At 47.6% G+C, this 20,525-nt stretch overlaps 1 protein-coding gene across 3 annotated transcripts in view; it reads left to right on the top strand.

Annotated features, from left to right (window-relative positions):
• MAOB (monoamine oxidase B) overlaps window positions 1–1,699 on the top strand; it is a 112,280-nt gene extending 110,581 nt beyond the window's left edge. For all 3 annotated transcript variants that reach the window (XM_047765022.1, XM_047765020.1, XM_047765021.1), the window contains exon 15: window positions 697–1,699. In XM_047765022.1, coding sequence (XP_047620978.1) covers window positions 697–849 — 153 coding nt within the window. In that variant the 3' untranslated portion in view covers window positions 850–1,699. The remainder of the gene's footprint in view (window positions 1–696) is intronic.
• Window positions 1,700–20,525: the final 18,826 nt, after the last annotated feature.

The following is a 20,525-nucleotide window of genomic DNA, read 5'->3' as shown; positions in this document are numbered from 1 at the left end:
AGCACAAGTGTGATGATGATGACAGACTGAGAGTGTAAAAAGAAGGCGTCATGTGTTCCCGCTGTGGACAGTGGGTTAAGAATCTGACTGCAGGAGTTCCCGTTGTGGCTCAGTAGGTTAAGAACCTAACACAGTGTCCGTGAGGATGCAGGTTGGATCCCGAGCCTCGCTCAGTAGGGTAAGGATCCGGCGTTGCCTTGAGCTACAGCGTAGGTCGCAGACATGGCTCAGATCTGGCGTTGCTGTGGCTGTGATGGAGGCTGGCAGTGTCTTGGGTCACTACAGAAGTGCCAATTTGATATCCAGCCTGGCACTCAGTGGGTTAAAGGATCTGGCATAGGGGCAGCTTTGATGTAGTCGCAGCTGCAGCTTGGATGCTTTCCCTGGCCCAGGAGCTTTCACATGCCTCGGGTGCAAAAAAAAAAAAGAGGGGTTCCTCTTAGCTTGGGGATCCCTCCCGGAAAGGCTCACGCAGGAAGTGAGGTGTAAACTGAGACTCAAAGTTAGCGGTCAGAATTAGTTAAGTAAGGGTCCCAGTGGGGAATGGGGGTGAATGTCCTGAGCAAAGGGAATAGGATGGTTCATGGCCTAGAGGTTGGCAGGAGCGGGTCATGTTCCAAGACCTGGAGGAAATACAGACTTTGGGGAGCAAAGGGCACAAACCCTGTAATGACACCAAGTGTTCTCTGAACCCAGGATGTGCCTGCGAAGCCCATTACCACGACCTTCTTGGAGAGACACTTGCCCTCGGTGCCCGGCCTGCTGAGGCTGATTGGATTGACCGCCATCTTTTCAGCCACTGCTCTCGGCTACCTGGCCCACAAAAGGGGGCTACTCGTGCGGGTCTGAAGGGAGGGCCTCTGTAACCACACCCTCTCACCCTCCTCTTATTCTGTGTGGTGTGTGGGGAAGGAGTTGTAATAACGTTGCATGAAGACCCAAAGAATGTAGACTAAGGTGGGAGCGTGAGATGAGGCCGACTTCCGGTCGCAGGAAACCCCGTCTCTCATTCTCCATTTTGATTCCCGCGTAGTATCTCTTCCGTCGCTTAGCGCTCTGTCTCTCTCCTTCCCAGGTTTACTGGCCCGCGAATCTTTATAGTCGTTAAACAGGCTTGTTAAAGGTCCTTGCTCTCCTACAATATACCTTGCCCATGCACAAAAATCTCCTTTTTTCCCACCCCTGTGGCTTTATGCTTACCCTTCCGCTTGGCTGTCGTGTCCACATCTTCCAAGTTCTGTGCATTGGTCCTTAGACTTCTGTGTTGTTACAGTTGCAAGACCTTAGAGACCACCTCGTCCTTTTTTCTATTTTAGAGTTGAGCCAACTGAAGCTGAGGGAGATGGAATGTAATTGCCCAGTGTCCACAATAAGCCACTGGTACTTGGGGCCCTAGATCATGGGTCCCTTGCTTTTCCCACCTCCCAGGATGAATTTCCCAATCACTTTCCTCCACTCCCTGCTGTGGTTGTTGGTGGTGTCCCCTTGCGTGGTTTGCTCTGTGCTAAATTGTTTCGGTTTATTCAGATGCGACTCTTTCCCTTACTATCTCGTGTACTGTGTCTTCAGCTCATTTTAATTTGGGGGGTAGGAGGTTGGGTAAGAATCTTGTCTTTTCTTCCATTTGTGTCCTCCATTGTATCTGGATACAAAGGTTGGTATACATTTGGGTAATTAAAAATAAAGTTGATTGACCGGATGTCTGTTGTCTTTTCTCTTGGGGTAATAACTTGAAGGTTTGGACAGATCAAATCAAGAGCCAGTATTAGGTATATAATTGTGCCTTAAAAGCGTTTAGTCAAAATGTCCTTAAAGCTCAAATGGTGCGTGCCTTTTGATTGTGTGATTCATCATGGGTGTGAGCTCTTGCTAAATGGTTTATAATGATATGATAAGGACGCTAAAAGACGGAGCTCCTTGCTTCCCCCCTCCCCAAAGGCTGTCAAAATAATTGACATAGTAATAAGCAAGAGGCTTTAACCATTAAGATAATTATAATATTTTAGTCGACCTTTCATATTCCTTATCAGCGTAAAGCTTTTTACTAGGTACACTCAATTTTAAAACTATAGTTCCACAGTCCATTAAATCCCATTTGAACTACTTTTTAAATCAGATCATCATTTCAAAGCACTCTTACCTCTCAACTCCCAAGGACAGTTTTTATCAGGATGTATTTTATATCCGTAAATGACCATTCTCACACGCTCCTTTAGAAAATGAAGGTTATTCTTCTTAGCTCAAGTGAAATTTAAGAAATCTCCCAAGATTAATCAGTAATAGTGTAGTTCCCCAGTTTTACCGTGACATTTACATTCATGAATTTATAAGAACTTTAGAAACTAAATGAGGACCTTAAAGAACCAAGACTCCTGTAACCATTTTGGTTTGGGGATCTGTCTAGAAATATAATGCATGCTCCCCTCCAAGACATCCCCCCCAATCCCTGGAGTCATGATACTACTACTGCCAACACATCCATTAAGACAGGGTCAAAGAGATGAATGGATAAAAGGATGTGATACACACACACAATGAAATATCAGTCAGCCATGAAAAAGAATGAAATAATGCCATTTGCAGCAACATGGATGTAACTAGAGATTCTCATACTAAGTCAGACAGAGAAGGAAAAATATCATATGAGAAAACTTATATGTGGGATCTAAAATATGGCACAAATAAACCTATCCACGGAACAGAAACAGACTCGCAGACATAGAAAACAAACTTACGGTTACCAGAGGGGAGGGGGGAGAGAGATAAATGGGGAGATTTAGACCAGCAGATTCCTCGGGAGTTCCCATTGTGGTGCAGTGGAAATGAATCTGACCAGCATCCATGAAGGCGCAGGTTCCATCCCTGGTCTCGCTCAGTGGGTTAAGGATCCGGTGTTGCCATGAGCTGTGGTATAGGCCACAGACACGGCTCAGATCCCCCTTTGCTGTGACTGTGGTGTAGGCTTGCAGCTGTAGCTCCGATTTCAACCCCTAGCCTGGGAGTTTCCATATGCCACAGGCGCCGTCCTAAAAAAAGAAGAAATAGAGAATGGAGAGTGTATCTGTGGCCTCTTTTGCAGAGAGCTCATTTTCATTTCTCCTCATACTCATTTTGAAAACATCAACTGCCTGCTTGACCATATCTTCGTTGAGGCAGCACTAATAACTGGTTGAATCTGGTTTTCTTCTTGGGTAGGCAGTGAGTTTCAAACAGTGGTTTTCCACAGAGGGTACAGACCGGAATTACTGGGGAGCTTTGGAAAGACCCACATGTCTAAGCTTTACATGGAGAGTTGAATTTAGCTTGGGAAGAAAGCTAGTGTCTTCCCCGACCTTCTCTGTGAAGGTCTTAGCCAAGGGCTAAGAATCCCTAGTTCAAAAGTACAACAGGGTTTGTTTTCATTTGTTGGGTTTTTTGGTTTGTTTTGTTTTTTTTGTCTTTTTAGGGCCTTGTCCGTGGCATATGGAGGTTCCCAGGCCAGGGGTCGAATCAGAGCTGTAGCCACCAGCCTACACCATGGCCACAGCAACGCCAGATCGGAGCCGTGTCTGCGACCTACACCACAGCTCACGGCAACACAGGCTCCTCAACCCACTGAGGGAGGCCAGGGATCGAACCCGCAACCTCATGGTTCCTAGTTGGATTTGTTTCCACTGCGCCACGACAGGAACTCCTACAACAGGGTTTGGACATGCAAAGTAGAGCCTTTCTCAGAGGCCTGCTGTTCTGCCTCCATTCTCTTTTAACTATCCAGCTATATGGGTGTGAAAAGAAGATGCTTATAAAATACTTGGAATAGGAGTTCCTGGTGGCCTAGTGGTTAAGAATCTGGCATTGTCACTGCTGTGGCTTGGTCACTACTGTAACTCGGGTTTGATCCCTGGCCTGGAACTTCTGCATGCCACGAGTGAAGCCAATAATAATGATAACAACAATAATAATAATACAATAATTGGAATGAAGGGAAAGTGTTCTCTTAAAGTTAATCATTAATTCAACAAATTAAAGAGTGAGCCATGTTTCTTGGATCATTAAGAACTGTTTGACTAAAGAAAGCCTGTGTCTTGGAGTTCCCATTGTGACTCAGTGGTAACAATCTGACTGGGATCCATGAGGATGCAGGTTCGATCCCTGGCCTCACACAGTGGGTTAAGGATCCAATGTTGCTGTGAGCTGTGGTGTAGGTTGAAGATGCAACTCAGATCCCGAATTGTTCTGGCTGTGTCATTGGCCAGCAGCTGTAGCTCTGATTCAACCCCTACCCTGGGAACTTCCATATGCCGAAAGTGTGACCCTTAAAATTATAAATAAATAAATAGAAGTTAAGCACAATATGGCTTTTTGGGGGGGGGGGGTCCAAGGGAGAGATTCTCAATCTTGGGGGAAAATATCTATGTACACCTTTTAGTTATTGAAAAAAAAAAGTACATCCCAGAGTTCCTGCTGTGGCTCAGTGGGTTAATGATCTGGCTGGTGCCCAGGGAGCTACTGGTTCTGTCCCCGGCCCAGCACAGTGAGTTAAGTATCTGCTGCAGCTGTGGTATAGGTCACAGAAAAAGTTTAAAAAAAAAATCCCAATTTGAGGTCTTTAAGGTTGCATGACTGGGTCGATTCTATCTATTGATGAGAGTTCATGCAAGAAAGATGTCTATGAAACACTGGGTGCTTTGCCTGCCATGCCTATGGTCTCCTTTTAGATAGAGTCAGATAGAGTTCCCTGGTGGCTTGGATGGTTGAGGACCCGGCATTGTCACTGGTGTGGCTTGGGTTACTGCTGTGGCTCAAATTTGATCCCTAGCCCGGGAAATCCCATGTGCCTTGAGTGGGCCCCCAAAAAAGAAAGAAAACTGTAACCAGAGGTGAATCCTTGCAGATCAGTCACCTGCTCTTGTAATCCTACTATCTTGGCCACAACTTACTGGACTAGGATTTAGTTCTGAGTCAAAGACAGAACTCTGGGAGTGGCCAGTGGCCCATGAGTTGGCCCGGCCCAGGGCCTTTCTGTGGCAGTGGTCAAAATCAAATGGAGCAGTTCCCGTCGTGGCTCAGCAGTTAACAAACCCGACTAGGATCCATGGCTTTGCTCAGTGGGTTAAGGATCCGGCGTTGCCGTGAGCTGTGGGGTAGGTCACAGACGTGGCTCAGATCCCGAGTTGCTGTGGCTGTGGTGTAGCCTGGCAGCTGTAGCTCCGATTCGACCCCTAGCGTGGGAATGTCCAGTAGAGTGGCTGCTGCGTCACTTGATGTATTGAGGGATCACCATGGCCATGACCAACGTTCTGGGACGTCATAAGGCTCGACTGAACCCCTGTGGTCTGATCTCCCCTACTTCTTCCCTTCCCCAAGGTTTTCCATGGAAACTGATTGTACTAACTGAGAGGTCTTTCATCTGCCAACACTCACCTCCCTCCTATCTGCCTCCATTCAAACATCAACTCTGCTTGTCCCCAGTGACCTAGTCCTCTGTCACTGTACACCCTACAGGGATCTTGTCTCCTGGACCATCAGGTAGGATCCCTTAACTTCCATTTTAGCCTAACCTCCAAACTGAGAAGGACAAGTTCTCATTTCCACAGGAAATGAAATCTTTTTCTTTTTCCCTGTCGTTTTAGAGCCACACCCAGAGCATATGGAGGTTCCCAGGCTAGGGGTCGAATTGGAGCTGTAGCCACCGCCCTACACCACAGCCACATCAATGCAGGATCTGAGCCACGTCTGCAACCTACATCATAGCTCAGGGCAACGCCGGATCCTGAACCCATTGAGCGAGGCCAGGGATCGAACCCGCAACCTCATGGTTCCTAGTTGGATTCGTTTCTGCTGCGCCACAACGGGAACTCCGAGGAAATGAAGTCTTGTAAGCAAATAGAATAGTCTAGAATGCTCTGTACTCCAGGCTAATGTGTAGATAACTTGGTGTAGTGTGGTGGTGGGTTTGTTGTTTGTTTCCCATCAGTTGGTCTTTTCAGCGCTGAGGGAGCCTCATCTGAGTTGAAAAATCTTCCCGAAGAGGGATGGTAATGACATTTCAGCCTGGGGACACGAGAAGCCAAATTCCCATATTGGCAAGAGCTGATCTAATTAGACGCTGCACTTACCCTGCAGCTGCCACTTTCTGATGTGATTGTCCTTGTCATTTCTGCTGAGCTCACGTGGTGAGTCGCGGCCAAGTCATATCCCAGCTCCAGCAAAGAGACATGTCAGCCTCTGGCCTCCATCCAGGATCCCTTCAACCTCTTCTTTCACCTTTCTTTACCTCTCTCATCCTCAAGCATGTCTTCCCCAACCATTTTGGTTCCGTTTCTTCTCCTCGAAAGTCCATTTCCATGCAAAGCCAAATGCTGGTCCTGAGTGTGTGCCCTTGAACTTGACATGGCTATCTTACCTCTAGGCCAGTTCACTGTAGTAGAGTTTCTTTCCCTGAACTTGCGGTCAAAAAATTTTTTTTCAATACCAGGAGTTCCCCTCGTGGCTCAATGGTAATGAACCTGACTAGCATCCATGAGGATGCAGGTTCAATCCCTGGCCTTGCTCAGTGGGTTCAGGATCCGGCGTTGCCGGGAGCTGTGGTGTAGGTCACAGATGCGGCTCAGATCTGGCGTTGCTGTGGCTCTGGCGTAGGCTGGCAGCTACAGCTCCGATTCGACCCCTAGCCTGGAAATCCCACAGTGACCTACATGAAGCGGGTGACGCATGATGCTCTTTGAAAGAAGACCATTCCAGGCAGGAGAAACAGACAGTGCAAAGCTCCAGGGGCAAGGGGATGGTTGGAGCCTTCAAGGAATAGCAAAGGGAAGCTCACTGGTGGCTTAGAAGTTAAAGATTCAGCACTGTCACTCACTGCAGTGGCTCAGGTTCAATCTCTGGCCCTGGGAACATCTGCTGCGTGCTGTGGGCACAAGCAAAAAATAGATAAATTTTAAAAATCTAGGGGAAAAAAGAATAGCAAAGGGGTCGGTATGACAGGAGCAACGGTAGCAGAAATCTAGTGGTATATCCACACCCTGGGAGGGAGGGAAGGAAGCAGGAGGCTAGTTCAGAGGCCAGGGCAGTTGTCCAAGCCAGAGACAATTCTGGTTTGGTCTAGTGCAGCAGCCTGGAACTCTCTAGTAGATATCCATGGACAGCCAAGTGGAGATGGGTTGCGTTTGTTATAGTGTAGGGGAGAGTTGGGGCTGGTGATGTAACTTGGGGAGCCATGGGATTGAGATGGACAGAGAAATGTCTGCGGACGGCCCCTCAAACATCCAAACATTACGTGGGAAATGTTTAGTATATATTTGCTCAAACACCTATGATCCCCAAAAGGAATATTTCTAAGGCCCTCACAATGTATCCACTCAGAAAAACTACTGTGGAGTTCCCACTGTGGCTCAGCAGGTTAAGAACCTGACTAGTATCCATGAGGACACAGGTTTGATCCCTGGCCTCCCTCAGTGGGTTAATGATCCAGAGTTGCCGTGAGCTACAGATGCAGCTCGGATCTGGCATTGTTGTGGCTGTGGCGTAGGCTGGCAGCTGTAGCTCCGATTCGACCCCTAGCCTGGGAACCTCCATATACCACAGGTATGCAGGTACGGCCCTAGAAACTAAAAAAAAAAAAAAAAAAGGAAAGAAAAAAAGAAAGACTACTGTGACCATCCATTATAAGCTACATTATTACAGCTTTTCCATGATAAGAATAACCTGATTTTAAAACTGAATTTTTTTTTTTTCAAACTCTCCCTTCCACACGTCAGTTCTGTATTTCTGGATTCAGACACCTGTTGCTGTATTTATGTGTTTGTTGATTGTCTGCTACTTTCCAAAGAATTGGAGACAACATCCAGCAGTGCATGTACATATAGAGGTAGTAAAACAAACGGAAACATCCAGAGCTATGCCACAAGGCGATGGTGAGGGGCAGTTGAGTGGATGAAGGGGAGGCGGATGGGCGGCGGGACCTGGGGAACGCCAAGCGCTGCGTAGGTGGGAATCCGAGGGACTTCAGCAGGGCCATGCCCACCCTGGCTTGAAATGTTGCTAGTTCATTGTGTCACACGGCTGACAGCGTCGGCCCGAAAGCCTCTTGGATCAGGGTTTCTCCAAATGCACCTTCAGTCCCCACGAGGATTGCTGGCACGTCTCACCCTGCTCGTGAATAAGCTTCGTCAAGTCGTGGTCAATAGGAATAGCATCTACTCTGAAAATGAATTTCTGGGCTTTGCCCGCGTGAGGTGACTGCGAGATGCTGATAGACCAATGAGTCCTGCTTCCCCAGGACTCTCTGGCCTTCTTTTTTCTGCCCTCCTTCTCCACTGTTAGCTTTTCCTTGAGTTTCTCCTTGGCCTCCTCCTCGTGCCCTTTTAGCTGGCGACCTCCTCCTTTCCCAAGATCCTGCTGAGGCCCAGAAACATGCCCACGCACCTATGGTCAATTCATTGACAACGAAGGAGGCAAGAATATACAATGGAGAAAAGACAGTCTCTTCAATAGGTGGCGCTGGAACACTGGACCGCTACACATAAAAGGGTGAAATGAGGAGTTCCCTTCGTGGCTCAGTGGTTAACGACTCCAACTAGCAACCATGAGGTTGTGGGTTCGATCCCTGGCCTTGCTCCGTGGGTTAAGGATCCGGTGTGGCCGTGAGCTGTGGTGTAGGTTGCAGACGAGGCTCGGATCCTGCGTTGCTGTGGCTCTGGCGTAGGCTGGTGGCTACAGCTCTGATTAGACCCCTAGCCTGGGAACCTCCATATGCCGTAGAAGCAGCCCTAGAGATAGCAAAAAGACGGGAAAAAAAAAAAAAAGAGGATGAAATGAGCCCCTTCTCTAACACCACGCACAAAAATAAACTCGAAATGGATAAAGACCTAATTGTCAGACAAGATACTCTTACGACTCTTAGAGGAAAACACAGGAAAGATACTTTTAGACAGAAATTGTGCCAAGATCCTGCTGATGGAGGGCAGAGGGTCCCACATGCATCCAGTGTTTCTCAGGGACCAGCACTGGGAGGGGAGTTTGCTAAAGGTTACGTTTCATGGCTTGACCCCAGAAAGATGGGCTCCTAGAGTTCCCATTGTGGTTCAGCTGGTTAAGAACCTCACATAATGTCTGCGAGGATCAGGCTTCAATCCCTGGCCTTGCTCAGTGGGTTATAAGGATCTGGTGATGCTGTGGCTGTAGCATAGATTTCTTTGCTTTTTTTATTTTTTCCAAACAGGTAAGTTTATTATATTTTTTATTTCCCCAATACATTATTTTTTTCCCTACTGTACAGCATGGTGACCTAGTCACACATACATGTATACATTCTTTTTTCTCCCATTATCATGCTCCATCATGAGTGACTAGACATAGTTCCTAGTGCTACACAGCAGGATCTCATTGCTAATCCATTCCAAAGGCAATAGATTGCATCTATTAACCCCAAATTCCCAACCTATCCCGCTCCCTCCCCCTTCCCCTTGGCAACCACAAATCTATTCTGCAAGTCCATGATTTTCTTTTCTGTGGAAAGGTTCATTTGTGCTGTATATGAGATTCCAGATATAAGTGCTATCATATGGTATTTGTCTTTCTCTGTCTGACTTACTTCACTCAGTATGAGAGTCTCTAGTTCCATCCATGTTGCTGCAAATGGCATTCTTTTGTTATTTTTTATGGCTGAGTAGTATTCCATTGTGTATATATATCACATCTTCCTAATCCAATCATCTGTGGATGGACATTTAGGTTGCTTCCATGTCTTGGCTGTTGTGAATAGAGCTGCAACGAACATGCAGGTGCATGTGTCCTTTTTAAGGAAAGTTTTGTCCGGATACATGCAGCATAGGTTTTGGCTGCAGCTCCCATTCGACCCCTAGCCCTGAAACATCCATACGCCACAGGTGCGGTCCTAGAAAGACAGAAACAAAAAAAGAAAGAAACGAAGGAAGAAAGAAAAGGAAGAAAGAATGACAGGCTCCCTATTTGAAAGAGCGCTATGAAAAATTGGATGGGCGAGAGAATTAAAATAGAGATAGGTGAGGGAGGAAGGCTGCGGTGAGCCTGGTCTTTGGTCTCCCCAGCTGACTGTGGCCTGAGAACCTTCTCCTGGGACTTGGACCTGCAGGCAGTACTATTGCCTCTCGCTGTTGTCAGCTGGGAGCGTTGGTACATTCTGTCTTCAGTCACTCAACTCCAGAATATCCTTCTTCAGGAAGCCAAGGGGAGGAGAGCCAGCTGGGTCCAGGGACGCTCTCCACCTCCCCCCACCCGAACCCATGGGGGGGTTGCAGGGTCAATCACACAGAACACCTGGCTGGGTAGGGTGACCTGGACATGTGAGGGGACAGACGCAAGATCTCAGGTGGGAGTGACAGGCAGGTGATTCAGTCGAGGTCCCAGGAGACCAGTGCAGGTGGATTTGGGGGCCCAGACCTCAGCAGGGGTCACATTTAGCGGGGGCTGGGGGCAGGGGGAAGGAGGTTGGCAACACCTGGGTTCCCTCCAGACCCCCACCTCGCAGGGAGACGTGGGTGAGAGCAGGGTCAGGTGCTCAGTGCAGACCACTGGCCTAGGACTGGGTCGCCGTCCCTGTTTTCTCACAGAAGGGCTGCCCGAGGGGACCAGATAGAGGCTCCATGACCAGGAGCTGTCAGCCGTCTCCTGGGAATGCTGTGTGAGGCCCAGCCTCTGCTCCTTGTGTGGGAACGTGAAAGTGTTGCCCAGGATTAAGATTTCCTGTTGTGAGAGTTCCCTGGTGGGCTAGTGGTTAAGGATCTGGCATTGTCACTGCTGTGGCTCTGGTTACGGCTGTGGTGTGGGTTCGATCCCTGGCCCAGGAACCTCCGCATGCCTCAGGCTCAGCCAAAAAAAAAAAAAAAAAGATTTCAGATGTTCCCGTTGTGGCTCAGCAGGTAATGAACCCGACTAGCATCTGTGAGGATTCGGGTTTGATCCGTGGCCTCACTCATGGGTTAAGGATCCAGCATTGCCGTGAGCTGTGGTGTAGGTCACAGACAGGGCTCGGATCTGGCGTTGCTGTGGCTGTGGTGGAGGCCGGCAGCTATAGCTCTTATTGGACCCCTAGCCTGGGGACTTTCATATGCCACACGTGCAGCCCTTAAAAAAAAAAAAGATATTCCTGTTGTTATTCCCCGCCCACCTCCTGAGACACCCTGGAAACCCAGACTAAGGACGGCTGAACCCTGGAATGGCTAGCCCACCTTTCTCCCCAAAGTCCCCTGGCCACCGAGACTGTCGTTTCCCTTTGCTTACCCTGGCCACCACGCCCTATGTTGCCTCTGCCCCAGGAGATGCGATCGCACCAGGCATGGGCTCCTTCTTTCTGGCTCAGATCCAGTTTTCCTGGACATTGATCCAGGAAGGATGGGGTCTGGCAAGCGCTTAGGAACACCCACCTGATGTTAAAACCTTCATATTCTCCCAATATCATCTTCTCTTAGTGACACGTCTCTACTTGGGACAGATTCATGCATGTGCCTGGGAGCGGGGATGCCAAGGGTGCAGGAGAAAGTCGGTCCAGAGTTTCCATTGCGGCGCAGCGGAAATGAATCTGACTAGTATCCATGAGGATGCGGGTTTGATCCCTGGCCTCGTTCAGTGGGCCAGGGATCCTGTGTTACCGTGAGCTGTGGTGTAGGTTCCATATGTGACTCAGACCCCATGTGGCTGTGGCTGTGGTGTAGGCTGGCAGTGGCAGCTCCGATTCCACCCCTGGCATGGGAACTTCCATAGGCTGTGGGTGCGGCCCTAAAAAGGAAAAAAAAAAAAAAGAAGAAGAAGAAGAAGAAGAAGAAGGTTGGCCCAACATTAAGAAGCCTGGGGCACCCTGCCTGGATGTGCCCTGTGCCCATCCTAGTCCTTGACGTGAGCTGAGGCAAAGCCGGATTTGTTCCTTTCTGTGCTTGTTAATTTGTTAATTTTGTATTTCGGCCAGATACCCAGCTTCCCCTTAAGACTGGGCATGTCATAAATGATGTAGTGAAATAAATAATGAATAAATGCTTCTCTCTTGGATTCCAATTTAAATCCAAGGAGCCCTGGTGAGATCTGAGGACTGGTCTTGTCAATTATTTCTTCCAGACTGACCTCCAGTTACTAATTGGCTCATTTAAATTCCTGCTTTTGAGGGCATGTTACAATGGAAGTAAAATCATTAAAGAGCAGCAAACTCGAATTTGTGGTTGGATACGTTTGAAGCTGTGTCATTACCATTATGATACCGGGCACCATGTGAAATTGTGGTCCAGGGAGATGGCAGTGGGTTTTAATTTTTCTCCTGCAAATGAGGTTTCCTAGCTGAATCTAAATATTAATGGTGATCCTTGGTCCTGGCTTGCTTATCTCTGTGTGTACCCAAAAAATCCTAGCTTAAGGCAGGGCTTCCCAACCTTTTTCATCTATTGCACGAGAAAAAAATGATTGCCTTTGTATGGCATATTTGGTAAATAAATTTACTCTGTGCCCCGGGGGTGAAGGGCTGGAGCTGCAGTCACACAAGACCCCATCTCTCTGCCCAGAGCACCGATGCTCTCCCACACGTATAACCCTTTTGTGGAGGGTCCATATGTCTGGGGAGACATTAAACATTGTTTCAACAAATATGTAATTTTAAATCTTTATGAAGGTGTTCCCATTGTGGCACGGCAGAAACACATCCGACTAGGAACCATGAGGTTGCGGGTTCGATCCCTGGCCTCACTCAGTGGGTAAAGGATCCAGCGTTGCTGTGAGCTGTGGTGTAGGTCGCAGACGTGGCTTGGATCCCGCATTGCTGTGGCTATGGTGTAGGCCGGCGGCTACAGCTCTGATTCAGCCCCTAGTCTGGGAACCTCCACATGCTGTGGGTGCAGCCCTAAAAAAAAAAAAAAAAAAAAAAAGACTAAATAAATAAATTAAATACTTGCACAATATTGTGTTGTGCGTAGATTCTGAAAGAATTTGGATTAGAGAATAGAAATGTATTTGGGTTAGAGAATAGAAATTTCTCTTCTCTAGTTTGTTAAATGTGCAAAATTACGAGTCTAGTTCTGTGCTTATGTGAGACAAATACATTTGCCTCCCGGAATCACAGGGTCCAATTTTTTTTTAATTTGTTTTGTTTTGTTTTGCTGTTTTTGCCTTTTTGTCTTTTCTAGGGCTGCAGCCACGGCATATGGAGGCTCCCAGGCTAGGGGTCCAATCCGAGCTGTAGCTGCTGGCCTACACCACAGCCACAGCAATGCCAGATCCGTGTCTGCAACCTATACTCACGGCAACGCCGGATCGTTAACCCACTGAATAAGGCCAGGGATCAAACCCGCAACTTTATAGTTCCCAGTGGGATTCGTTAACCACTGAACCATGGTGGGAACTCCCAATCTTTTTTTTAATTACGTTTTTGTTATTGTTTTATAGTTGATTTACAGTGTTCTGTCAATTTCTGCTGTACAGCAAAATAACCCAGCTATGCATCCATATACATTCTTTTTTTCGCATGATCCTCCATCCTGTTCCATCACAAGTGATCAGATATAGTTCCCTGTGCTACACTGCAGGGTCCAATCTTTCTGTACCTAGAAGGCAAAATGGGGAAATGGTTCTATTCAGGCATGCGTGTGGTGGGGCAGGGGCTGGGGGGCATTGGTGGGAACAGAGGAGCGCTCATATGGTTTAAAATCATTAAAGGTTCTACTTATTGCTCCAAATTCACGCGTCGGCAATAGCAGGAGTTTGAGGACAGGCCAGGCCTGGCATTTAGCTCAGTTTTCGAGTACATCGAGGCCCACGTGGCAGGCTGAATACCAGCCCTTACAAAGATGTTCACGTCCTCACCCCAGAACCTATGAATATATTGCTTTGATCGGGAAAAGGGATTTTGCAGGTGTAAGTGAAGGATAGTCACATAGGGAGATTATCCTGGATTACCCGAGTAGATCCAAGGTAATGAGAAGTGTCCCATAGGAGAGAGGCAGGGGCATCAAAGTGAGAGGGGGGTAACAAGAGATTGGGCAATGTGGCCGTGAGCTAAGGAATGCTGGCAACCTCTAGACGCTGGAAGATGCAGGGAATGAATTCTCCTCTGGAGTCTCCAGAAGGAACCAGCTTTGTTGACACTTGTAAGACTCATTTCAAACTTTTGACCTCCAGAACCATAAGATAATACACTTGTGGTTTTTGTTTTGTTTGGGGGGAGCTTTTTTTTTTTTTTAGAGCTGCACCGGTGGCATATGGAAGTTCCCAGGCTGTGGGTGGAATCTGAACAAGCTGCAGCCGCCGACCACAGCCACAGCCACAGCAATACCAGATCCGAGCCTAGTCTGCAACCTACACCTCACAGATCCTTAACCCACTGAGCAAGGCCAGGGATCAAACCCGCATCCTCGTGGATACTAGTTGGGTTTGTTAACTACTGAGCCATGACAGGAACTCCTACTCATTTTCTTAATAAAATCTAATTCTCAGCTAGACCTATTTGGTGTCTATACAGTCTGAGGTGCATGGTTTGTCAGCTTAGCTACTGGTTTTCAGAGCAGAATGGCTGAGGTTCTTTCTGTTTAGTTCCACTGAGATCCCATAAACTGAACCTACATGACTCTTAGGCATCATTCAAGATGTCAGGCACTATTGGCTCTATGTTCTCTGAATTCATACAGCCCAGAATAATATAGGCTGTTTGTGGGGATCTCCAATTGGTCCAATTGGGACAATATAGTGCGTAGTCGCAGTTTTGACTCCCAGCACATAAAGAGTCGTTGTAGATTCTTTTTCTGTTTTTGCTTTTGGCCCCGCCTGCAGGAAGTTCCCCAGCCAGGGATCGATCGGGGGCTGGGGCTCGAACCCAGGTCCCTGCAGCTGCAGAGACACCATCGATCCGTTGCACCACAGCAGAAACTCCTGTCAAGGCAGGTTTTGAAGGCTCCTTATCTCCACCTGCACTCCATAGACCCTAGTTGATTTTTTGAAATTTTCTCTTGCTTCCCCACACTTCCCTTCTGCTTTTTCCAGGTTAATTCCCTGTCCAATTTAAGGTAAAAACTCTCAGCTCCCACCAATATTCTTCCTCACCCATTACTGAGATGGACACAACAGAGGCTGAAAAACCAAGCAGTTCTAACAACAACAAAAAGATCTTACTAGGAGATTAGGGCAGTGGAAAGCCTGTGGATATTAGTCATTATGTTTTTTTTTTTTCTTTTTAGGACCACACCTGCGACATTTGAAAGTTCCCAGGCTAGGGGTCGAATCAGAGCTGTAGCTTCTGGCCTAAGCCACAGCCACAGCCACAGCAATGCGGGATCCCAGCCGCATCTGCGACCTACACTGCAGCTCTTGGCAATGCTGGATCCCTGACCCACTGAGCAAGGCCAGAGGTTGAACCCTCATTCTCATGGATATTAGTCGGGTTCATTAATGCTGCCCCACAATGGGAACTCCTAGCCATTAATATTTTTGATGCACGTCACAACTGGAAAGTAAGAGAGCCACAGGCAAAGGTGTTTGGAGGAAATTCTGGGTGGAGATAACACCTGTTAGTTTTAGGAAAGATGAACCATCGGAGGGAACCTGCAGTGTTTGGCCAGAAGGTGGCACTCTTTTAAAACAATTTGGGTAGCACCTTAGCAAGTGTGCTGGGGAGCCAGAGAGTCCTAGTTGATAAAGATCTGGGAGTGTGGAGAAGGGCTGGGTAGATGGGAACAGAAAATGACTGAACAGTGGTCAACGGGAGCCCACAGGGCTCAACATTCAGCCTTTATTGATTCAGCTGGTTGTGGTTTTCTTTACTATTTAGCCATCCCATTTGCTCCCGTCTGAATGTTTGTGTCCTTCCGATCCATGTTGAAATTTTAGCCCCAAGGTTGATGGTATTATGAGGTGGGGTCTTTGGACGTTTGGGAGGTGATTAGGTCATGAGGGTGGAACCTTCGTGATCAGGATTAGTGCCCTTACAAAGAGACCACACGGAGATCCTTCGATCTTTCCGCCATGTGAGGACACAGCTAGAAGTCTACAAACCAGAAATCAGGCCCTTAGCAGACACTGAAATCCGCCAGTGCCTTGATCTTGGACTTCCCAGCCTCCAGAACTGTGAGCAGTGAGTGATTGATGTTTATAAGCCAACCCAGTGTAGGGCATTTTGTGACAGCTGCCCAAACAGAGTAAGATACTGTCTCATTATTGTTTGTTCCCTTTCTCTGCCCTGTGCGGTGCTCTAAGATGTGCCACACAGTGACGCTTGTAGAGGTTTGAGGGTAGGTCCTAGGTACCTCCTTTTAAATCTCATGTCCTTCTGGAAACTCCCCCTGCGTTCACAGTATCTCATGCTTTCCAGACAGAGCACCGACCAGAGCGACAGCGAATATATCGGTGTCTACAGGAAGCGCTGTGCTCCACAAAGTAGGCTCTCTGTCTTGCTCGCCCCTGGATACCAGCCTGGGCCTCCCAGCACACAATAGGTGCTCAATAAATGTGTGCCAAATGATTGCAAATGTTCAAGGCGGGAACTGCTCACACAATCTCAAAAGTGCCTTCTTTCTGTTTCTGCTCTAAAACGTTGATGGTAATGGCTAATACAGTCCATATCCATGGTTTCTGCATCTGGGGAATTCAAGCAACCAGAGGTTGAAAATATGTGAAACAATAATTCCAGAAAGCTCCAAAAAGCAAAACTTGAATTTGCCCCATACCAGCATTTGCACTGTATTTACAACTATTCACATAGCATTTACATTGGATTTAGTATTATAAGTAACTTTAAGATGATTTAAAGCACACGGAGGGTGGGGTGCATAGATTATAGGCAAACACTAGGCTATTTAATACACAGGACTCGGGCATCTGTGATTTTGGTGTCTAGTGTGGGGTGGGGGGTTCCACCGGAACCGGGCCTCCATGGATACTGAGAGACACAGGTACTTATGGAGTGCTTGCTATGCTAAGCCCTTACCTGCATTATCTCACTTTTTCTTTCTTTCTTTCTTTCTTTCTTTCTTTCTTTCTTTCTTTCTTTCTTTCTTTCTTTCTTTCTTTCTTTCTTTCTTTCTTTCTTTCTTTCTTTCTTTCTTCCTTTTCTTTTTAGGGCCACACCCACAGCACACAGAAAGGTCAAATCAGAGCTTCAGGTGCCGGTCTACCCCCCATAGCTCACGGCAATGCCAGATCCTTAACCCACCGAGTGAGGCCAGGGATCGAACCTGCATCCTCATGGATACTAGTCAGGTTTGTTACCGCTAAACCACGACAGGAACTCCTTTCCCCATCAACCCTATAAGGCAGATACTCTGTCTGAGCCACAGAGTAAATGGCACAAGATCCAGGGACACCCTGTTCACTGCGGCGGTCTCAACCCATCTAAGATTCTCATCGTGTTGCTCTTTGGACCTTTAAGCACCGCCTGCGTTTCCCTTCTCTTATTTCTTGCTCACCCCAACCCCACTCCCGCCTGTAGATTTTGGTGGTTCTTGGAAGCTGTCTGAGGCGCATTAATATGAAAATGTGGTTCCCACTGAAGTGTGACGGTAAAGGGGTGTAAATAATAGTCTTGCGTGGGTCATACATGCACTGCGTGGAGCCTTGCTTGAGTGGTCCACCCCCCACCTTGAAGACACTCAAGCCAGTTTTTTCACAAGGACCCCGAGCTGCCTTCGGAAGCCTGGCTCCAGACTAAGTTCACACTAGCTGTCCCTTTGGGACCTGCCATGCCTTGGAACTTCGAAGATAAAGGCCCTGGAGTTCCCATTATGGCTCAGCAGAAACAAACCGGACTAGTATCCATGAAGTTGCGGGTTCAATTCCTGGCCTCACTCAGTGGGTTAAGGAGCCAGCGTTGCCGTGAGCTGCGGTGTAGGTCACAGACATGGCTCGTATCCCACGTTGCCGTGGCTGTGGTGTAGGTTGGCGGCTATAGCTCCGATTAGACCCCTAGCCTGGGGACTTCATATACCACAGGTACAAAAAGACAAAAAAAAAAAGAAAAAGAAAAAGATAATGGCCTTGGTCAAAGCAGGAAATGGAGCCCTAAGCTCTGATGGAAGAAAATTGTTAGTTCCCCAACACCTTCCTTTGCTCCCATCCTGTTCCTCTGATGTCTCCACCCCCTTCTCCAGGCAAAGGGCTGTCTTGCATTTTTACCACCCCCCTGGTATAAAGCTTGGACAGCGTGGTTTTAAAAACTTAATCTGTTCAGTGCTGATGTGCTGCTTACTAGAATTATATCACAGTCAGAGATTAAATGCTGACAAAAGAGCTACGATTTCTGTTTTATAGTGAGGGTGTGGTTTGTTCCAATGAACTTTGACACTGCTCTTATCAATCATGACATTGACACAGCAAAAGATAAGAAGAGCTTTGAGCTGCCTTTTTTAGGCATATGGAAGTTCCCAGGCTAGGGGTCAAATTGGAGCTGCAGCTACCAGCCTACACCACAGCCAAGCCAGAGCCACGCGGGATCCAAGCCATGTCTGTGACCTACACCACAGCTCATGGCAATGCCGGATCCTTGACCCACTGAGCCAGGCCAGGGATTGAAACCCTCATCCTCATGGATACTAGTTGGATTCATTTCTGCTGCACCACAACAGGAACTCCATGGAAGGGTTATTTCTTGAGGGAGATTTTTGATCTGAGAGGGCTTTTTCCCGTCTCCCCCACCCCATCATTTTGCTCTTAACCAGGCCTTTCCTATCCATTCCCAGTAGTTTTACAAAATGGTTGCTGATCTTGGTACGCATTTCTCAGAAAATCAAAAGCGTCCAAAGAGAATCTGTCACTTATGCGATGTAAACCAAACCTTGCATTTACTTATTAGAGACTTGAGAACAATTTAGACCTGAGAGCAAAGCCTGTTTATGTTTTGCTTGGTTAGGAATCTTTTAAGGGAATTTGAATGTAAATGTTCTTCTGAGGAGCTGATACTCCCCCAGGTTAGCCACAGTCCCTACTACTCCCTAATGTCTCATACTTGCTGCTGTTCATTTTTAGCTGCCTGACTCCCAAAGACATTAGATTTTGGCTTCCCGCTTGCAAGTGTACACCCCTCCTCCTTTAATCTTGCTATTAGCAACCTGTAGAGGGGTCTCCTTCCTTGAATCATTTCCAGAGTAACTTCCAATTTTGATGGGATTTTTTTTTCTTCCACAGAAAGAGTAGTACAGGAATACAACCTTCTAAAAGCAATTCCCTTACAGAGATAGCTCCATTCTATCTGTAAAACTGAAGCTCAAGCCTGCTATCATCTTTTACATGACAAAGGGCCACTCTCTGTGGTTTTGGAGGGTGTAAAGTGGAGACTCTGGGTGTCCTTCCCTAGCTAGATTGCCCAGCTGCTGAAAATTCAGGCTGATCTCAGTTCGCAGCTGCACTAACACTCTAAGCTAAGGCAACACCCCTTCCCGGGGGGCAGCTAATGAAGGGATACAGAAGCCAGATCCCTTGCCTCAATGGGGGACAATTCTGAAAGGCCGTCTCGGCTCCCCTTTAGGATGGGCTGAAGCCCTGGCTGCAAGCGCTTTGTAGGTCAAGTCCTGCCCAGTCCTGTCTTCTTCACCCTCTTCTGCATATTTCCTGAGAACCGTCCACAAAACACTTTTCTGCCCTGACTCTGCATCTCTGCAGCCTGTTTCCCGAAAAGCCAACCTAAGACAAGGAGTGAACCAAGATACAGAAAGGCTGGAGCTCCATCGTGGCTCAGTGGAAATGAATCCGACTGGCATCCACAAGGACACAGGTTCGATGCCTGGCCTCGCTCAGTGGGTTAAGGATCCGGTGTTGCCGTGAGCTGTGGTGTAGGTGCAGACGTGACTCGGATCTGGCATTGCTGTGGCTGTGGTGTAGGCCGGCAGCTATAGCTCTGATTCGACCCCTAGCCTGGGAATCTCCATATGCCGTGGGTGTGGCCCTAAAAAGACAAAACAAAACAAAACAAAAAAACCAGAAAGGCTGAGGGACTTGCCCCTGCCAGACCGATAGGCAAATATAGATAGAATTCTGGCAATAAATGCATAAATCATGTACTGTCACCAGGAAAAGAATCCTTGGAAGCCATCAAGTGCAACCCACTCTTTTCCAGATGGCGAGACAAAGTATTTGTTCAAGGAATGATAAAGCTAATTGCAAAAGCCCTGAATGCCTCATCTTCTAGGGCCCAGTCAGGCAGATAATGTTCTAGCATTTAATCAGCTTCCAGGAAACCTTGAAAAAATTGATGTCAAAGTGAACTTGGAGAATTGGGAGGGAACACCAGGACCCCATCCTCCGTGGACAGTGTCTCATTGTGACCTCCTGCTATAAGGAGTCGCTGCACCTTTGAAGCATCACCTCAACAGAGGAGCCAGGTCTGAATCAGGGGTGAGAATGCACTTTATTAACAGACGGTACCACACTGGCAACATGGCACTTGAACGGCAACGCATGCACGCGTGTCCTCCCACGTGGGGCACGTTTCCCACAGAACGCCAGGCATCACGTTCACAAACTACACACAGTTCACGAGCCTTCAAAATTTTTTCTTCAGGCCAGTCTAAGTCCTTATTTAAGAGTTGTGACCAAAGGTTCACTTTTAA

Source organism: Phacochoerus africanus, chromosome X, assembly GCF_016906955.1.
Source record: "Phacochoerus africanus isolate WHEZ1 chromosome X, ROS_Pafr_v1, whole genome shotgun sequence".
Lineage (NCBI taxonomy): Eukaryota > Metazoa > Chordata > Mammalia > Artiodactyla > Suidae > Phacochoerus > Phacochoerus africanus.
The sequence above is the reverse complement of the archived record's forward strand: the minus strand, read 5'-3'. Positions and strand labels throughout refer to the sequence as shown.